The 6,659-nt window shown below is 39.2% G+C and overlaps 1 protein-coding gene across 1 annotated transcript; it reads right to left on the bottom strand.

Annotated features, from left to right (window-relative positions):
- Positions 1–781: 781 nt before the first annotated feature.
- LOC147498157 (uncharacterized) lies at positions 782–1,738 on the bottom strand. The gene has a single exon (XM_086563155.1). The coding sequence runs from the start codon at positions 1,736–1,738 to the stop codon at positions 782–784; it is 957 nt and encodes a 318-aa protein (XP_086419281.1).
- Between the last annotated feature and the right edge of the window lie 4,921 nt (positions 1,739–6,659).

Below are 6,659 nucleotides of genomic sequence, written 5' to 3'. Positions count from 1 at the left end.
TTGCAGTCTTCATACACTCTCTTATCCAGCCAATGAACTTGTCTGGTACCCCAATCCTTTCCAGTGCAAACAGAACATCTTCCCATCTAACACAGTCATATGCCTTCCTTATATCAATTTTAGCCATGCATCTGGGTGGCCCCTTATCTCTATGATAATTATGCACTAATTCATGAGATAGCAGAATATTGTCATGTATGCTTCTCCCAGAGATAAACGCAGACTGGTTGTGATGTATGACTCATGGCATGAAGGATTTCATTCTAGCAGTTATAATCTTGGTGATGCATTTATACACAACAGAATAGCATGCAATAGGCCTATAATCACTAAGGGATGAAGGACTCTGTATTTTAGGTACTAAAGTAATACATGTAGTATTTACCTCAGAAAGCATTCTGCCAGCCTTGAAGAAATTTTGAATAGCTTTTGTAAAATCATCTCCCACAATTCTCCAGCATGCTTTAAAGAACAATGAACTGAAACCATCTATTCCTGGAGCTTTATCATTATCTATATCTGCCAGGGCTTCAACAATCTCATCTCTAGTCACTTTCTCTTGCATTTGTTCTTTTTCTTCTTGTGTTACTCGCTCTCTAGGATGTATAGGTTCAAAATCAACATAGCTTACTTCAGGTAAGGTCAGGCTGAATAGAAGCTTGTAAAACTGAACACACTCCTCTCCTATGTCATTTAAATCCTTTATGACATTTCCTCTTCCATCTTTCAGAGAAGTTATTCTGTTTTTGTTTCTTCTAGCCTTAACAGACTTAAAGAAATATTATGTATTGCTATCTCCCAAAGTGACATCTTGGTCTCTTGACTTTTGCTTTTGTAGAGACTCTTCAGAGATTGCCGCTCTCACATACTCTCCAACAGCTCTTCTCTCCTTAATACTTAGCTCTTGGTTTGTTGGATCACTTTGTAGCTCAGTTTGCACCTTATCCATAGATTTCTTTGCTTCCTCTGCTCTGTTTTGCACTTTCCCCACTCGTTCTCTGTTCCATACAATCAGTTCTACCTTGACTTGTTTCAATCTTCTCATAAACATATACATTGGATTTCCCATTGCCTCCATAGCCCATGCCTTTTTCACAGTTTCCTTAAACCCTTCCTCCTCCACCCAGAAGTTAAAAAAACGGAAAGTTTTCTTTTTCTGGTTTCTTTGTGTACATGGATACATCACCATTGATGAATGGTCTGACGTTGCTCCTGGGTTTAAGAATTCTGCCTCAGTATCCTCAAACTCACTGATCCATTCCCCATTGACTAGAACTCTATCCAGTTTCCTCCATATTCTTACGCGCTGCTTGTTATTCCACGTAAATTTGTGCCCTTTAAATCTCAGATCCACCAATCCAGCCATTGTTACACATTCTAGCAAATCTTGGAAATGTACAGTACTTGTTGCAGTACCTCCAATTCTTTCTTGTGCATTTAGTACTGTGTTAAAATCTCCCAATGCTATCCATGGTAACGTAGTAGCAGAGATATCTACAAGATTACTCCACACAATTCTCCTTTCAGTCCTGTCATTTGATGCATAAATAACAGTAACTAAAAATTTCTTACCATTGTTCAAAGTTCCCTCCATTGTTATGCTCTGTCTATCCTTTAGTATCAGCTGCATTGTGCACATCTGAGTATTCCATCCCAGCCATATTCTGCCTAAATCATCTTCACTGTAGTTGTGTTCCCATTCCCATCCACTACAGACTTTGTTTTGGATTCTCTCCATATTTTCTGCTTTCACTCGTGTTTCCAATATGCCCATCAGCCCTAAGTCATACTTCCGAATCAGCTTCTCTTACCTCATAGTGTTTAAAACTCACATTAAACCCCCTCATCTTCCAGCAGCCCATACTTATCATCATTTAATCAGAGTTTAGCATGAGCAGGGATATAAATCGATTCCCCTCTTTCAATGTTCCTGGCTTTATTCCCATATTTGTTATCGCATTCTCTATTCCTCGATTCCCCTGTTTCCCAGATACCTTATATTCTGCTATAGCATATCCTTCTTTAGCTGTCTTTGCGTTTCTTTCTTTTTCTAGTTTTTTCCTTCCTATCAGCTCCTCTCATTGGTCATACTCCAAACCTGCCTCTGTTTTTTCAAAAACAGACGCTTTAACATCTTTAGGCCCCTCATTTTGGTCTTTACCTCTTTGTTTTCCAACAGCTTCATCACCCTCATTTCGATCTTTGCAGCTAGGCTTTTTGGCTGGAACTTGCCATTGCCCTTCCTCCTCTACCTTGTGTATCTCTTGCACTTCCAGCTCTTTCTCCTCAGCTTGTTTTCCTTGCTGCCCTTTCTTTTCTCGCTCCACTTCCTCCACTTTTTCTTTTTTTATCCACACTTCAGTTTTTGGTTGTGTTTTCCCTCTCTTTTGGTCTGACTTCATGCATGAAACCATTGTATGCCCAAATACCTTGCAGTGTGTGTAGCAAGGAGGCTTCCAATTATACTCAAACTCTATCTTTATTGCTCTTCTTCTATCAATGACTATAGGTAAGTCCTTTGGGTACGCACAATCTGCCTTGATTTCTATACAAACCCTCGCAAAACTTGTTCTTTTCCGCTCTTTAGTAGGCTTGTCAGTAAATAATGGGTTCCCCGATTACACTACCCACCTGGCTGAACCCCTCTTCATCCCACAATTCCATTGGGTATTTTTTCATCACTACCCATATTGGCATTGTTCTTAGACCTGCATCATCATCCTCCATAAACAGCTTCCATGGTCTGATTATAACTAGCTTGCTAGCTATGTGGAAAGACCCGATGTCTAATACCTTCAGTCGATCTTCTTCACTTTCGAATTTGAAAGTGAACATAGTTTCTCCATATGGTAGCATAGTAAACCCACTCCTTAACCTCCATGTTCGACTTACTATCTCTCTCACATAAGAGTAGTTTGGCCTCTTCCCTACAAAACTACCCACCACTAGCATCTCGAATTTTTTTATGCAAATGCGCAAAACTTTTGGACTCCACATGAAGTATCGGTTTTCCATTCACTACTGTAGGTTGTACAAACTTGAGACTCTTCTTCCCTACATTCACTCTCCCTAAAATATCCGCCCATGATGCCTTTGCTGCTGATGCTCCTTCCTCTGGCCTATTTTCTCTCTGTTCAGCAGCAGCTTCGTTCATAGTATTTTCATGTTTTTCCTTTTGTTCCACAACCCTCATCCTCTTGTTCTCACAGTCTTGCTCCTGATTTTGCTGTTTCCGATATGTGTTTTTTCCTTGTTGACTATCCCCTTTTTCAGTACCCAAAAAACCAGCGTTTTTGTATTCTTCTCCACCTCTTAGTTTCTACTCTTCCACCATTGAACCCTCATTCTCCCTTGTAGTTCCAGCCCCATTATAATCTGTTTTTTTTCTTTTGTAACTATCACTATTGTTGTATCCTCAATCTCCCATCATTTTCTTTTTTTGTTTTCAAATACTTTATAAAGTTCATCTTCTTCTTCAGATACTTGCGCGTTATGGGTTTCCAGATCCTCTTTTTATGCTTCTCATCACTCATATCTCTAGAGTTTTTCTTGAGCACGAAATCTCCCTCATCTCCATCTCTTTCAGTTCGTGCTACCCCTTGATATTCTCTTCTCTTCAGAGTTTTGAGTTGCACCGTCTCTCTGCTTTCTCCTACCTCTTGTACTTCTTTCACCGCATCCAAAAGTCTATGCGCCTCTTTTAGTAAATCCTCTTTTGTTAGTTCAGTTGTATGCCTCTGCTCATCCTCTCCAGATACTTCTCCCTTATCCAGCCTTTTCCTTAGCTTTCCGAGAGACCCTTGGCCATATTTCCTCAGGAGCGCACTCCTGGCTACTTCTATGTCTTCATCTTCATCACTTGAATCCACATCTCGGTCAGAATCATCACTCTTCTCCCCAACCCTAACTGGTGTGCCAAGGTTTATGACAGCTACAACCCTAAAGTCTTTTGTTTTTTGCGTGTTTTTTGTAATTTTTGGCGAAAATACCTAAATACCCCTAAGATTAATAAATCGCCCTATTTTTGCCACCATTAAAGCAAATTTGACTGATGAGGTCCCTTTTAGGGTCCTTTTGTCTCATTTTGGCTCTATAACACGTCTTTTGCGCTATTAGTCCCAAAATAGGGCTGTTTCCTGAAAAGGCTATAATTAGAACATGAGTTTTCTACAATCAATCAATCAATCAAGTGTTTTGCATTCATTAAAATGCAAGCTCACGAGTTGGTACATTCAATCAAGTGTTTTGCATTCTTTCTAACGCAAGCTCGCTTGTAGGTACGTTCATTCAATCAGTCAAGTGTTTTGCATTCATTATAATGCAAGCTCACAAGTAAGTGTATTCAGTCAAGTGTTTTGCATTCATTCAATCAACCAAGTGTTTTGCAATCGTTCTAATGCAAACTCACACGTAGATGTATTTAATCATGTCTTTCGCATTCTGTTGGTTGTAGAAAGTGTGGTTTTAGGGGTTTGGAAGTTGTTCATCTAAGATCTAACTGATATGATCTAGGATTGGGTTTAGTGTTTAGAGGCTTAGTCCTTGTCTTACAAAGGGTTTAGTCACTGATTTTTGAAGCCTTGGATTGTTTCCTGAGGTTTTGAGTTCTTGGACCCTTGAGTTCACTATGACCGTTGACTATGGCTTTGATCGTTGACCGTTGACTTTTCACAATTTGACTTTATAGCACTCTTTCCCAGTTGTTCCAGGAGGTCCCTTTTAGGGTTCTTTTATCTCATATTGGCTCTATAACCGTCTTTTTTGAGGTATTAGTCCCAAAATAGGGTTGTTTCCTAAAAGGCTATAATAAGAACATGAGTTTTCTACAATCAATCAATCAATCAATCGGTGTTTTGGATTCATTATAATGCAAGCTCACGTAGTAGTACATTCAATCAAGTGTTTTGCATTCTTTCTAACGCATGGCTTCGGCTTGTAGATGCGTTCATTCAATCGGTCAAGTGTTTTGCATTCATTATAATGCAAGCTCGCCGCGTAAAGTGTATACAATCAAGTGTTTTGCATTCATTCTATTGTAAACTTCGCATGCGAAGATGCATTTAATTAAGTGTTTTGCATTCTATTGGTGTAGGCGATTGGTGGGTTACGTGGTTTGGAAGTTGTTCATCCTAGATCTAACTTATATGATGATCTAGGCTAAGGTTTAGCGTTTAGTGGCTTAGTCCTTGTCTTTACAAAGGGTTTAGTCATTGATTCTTGAAGCCTTGGAGTGTTTCACGAGGTTTTGAGTTTTGGACCCTTGAGTTCACTATGACCGTCGACTATGGCTTTGATCATTGGCCATTGACTTTTTGACAGTTTGAGTTTTTGCACTTTTTCCGGATGTTCCATGAGGTCCCTTTTTTCTCTTTGGCTCTAAAACCGTCATTTGAGGTTATTACCTCGAATAGGGCTGTATCCTGAAAAAAGCGATATGAACATGAGTTTTCTACAATCAATCAATCAATCATGTGTTTTGCATCCATTATAATGGAACCTCACGCGGGTGCATTCAATCAAGTGTTTTGCATTCTTTCTAACACAAGCTCGGCTTGTAGGCGTTCATTCAATCAATCTAGTGTGTTTGCATTCATTATAATGCAAGCTCGCAGCGCATTCATTAGTGTATTCAATCAAGTGTTTTGCATTCATTCATTCAATCAATCAAGTGTTTTTCTTTCATTCTAATGCAAACTCCCACGTAGATGCATTTAATCGAGTGTTTTGCATTCTATTGGTGTAGATAGTGGGGTTTTGGGATTTGGAAGTAGTTCATCTTAGATCTAACTTATAAAAGATCTAGGCTAAGGTTTAGAGTTTAGAGGCTTATTAGTCCTTGTCTTGCATTGGGTTTAGTCATTGATTCTTGAAGCCTTGGAGTGTTTCCTGAGGTTTTGAGTTTTTGGACCCTTGAGTTCACTATGACCGTTGACTATGGCTTTGATCGTTGACCGTTGACTTTTCCTTTTTGACTTTATGGCACTCTTTCCCGGTTGTTCGGGAGGTCCCTTTTAGGGTCCTTCCGTCTCATTTTGGCTCTATAACACGTCTTTTGAGTTATTAGTCCCAAATTAGGGCTGTTTCTGTAAGAGGCTATAATTAGAACTTGAGTTTTCTACAATCAATCAATCAATCAGGTGTTTTTCATTCTTTAAAATTCAAGCTCACGAGTTGGTTCATTCAATCAAGTGTTTTGCATTCTTTCTAACATAAAGCTTCGCTTGTAGATGCGTTCATTCAATCGGTCAAGTGTTTTGCATTCATTATAATGCAAGCTCACAATTAAGTGTATTCAATCAAGTGTTTTGCATTCATTCAATCAACCAAGTGTTTTGCAATCGTTCTAATGCAAACTCACACGTAGATGTATTTAATCTGTCTTCGCGTTAATGGTTGTAGAAAGTGTGGTTTTAGGGGTTTGGAAGTTGTTAAATCTAATATCTAACTTATATATATGATCTAGGATTGGGTTTAGTGTTTAGAGGCTTTGTCCTTGTCTTACAAAGGGTTTAGTCACTGATTTTTTGAAGCCTTGGAGTGTTTCACGAGGTTTTGAGTTTTGGACCCTTGAGTTCACTATGACCGTTGACTATGGCTTTGATCGTTGACCGTTGACTTTTCCGCGGTTTGACTTTATGGCACTCTTTCCCGGTTGTTCG

Source organism: Coptis chinensis, chromosome 5 (assembly GCF_015680905.1).
Source record: "Coptis chinensis isolate HL-2020 chromosome 5, ASM1568090v1, whole genome shotgun sequence".
Classification (NCBI taxonomy): Eukaryota; Viridiplantae; Streptophyta; class Magnoliopsida; order Ranunculales; family Ranunculaceae; genus Coptis; species Coptis chinensis.
This window is presented reverse-complemented; position numbering and strand designations above follow the sequence as displayed.

Excerpts from the sequence above, each read along its gene's own strand:
- LOC147498157 (XM_086563155.1), bottom strand. The coding sequence starts at position 1,738 with ATGGAGAGAATCCAAAACAAAGTCTGTAGTGGATGGGAATGGGAACAC.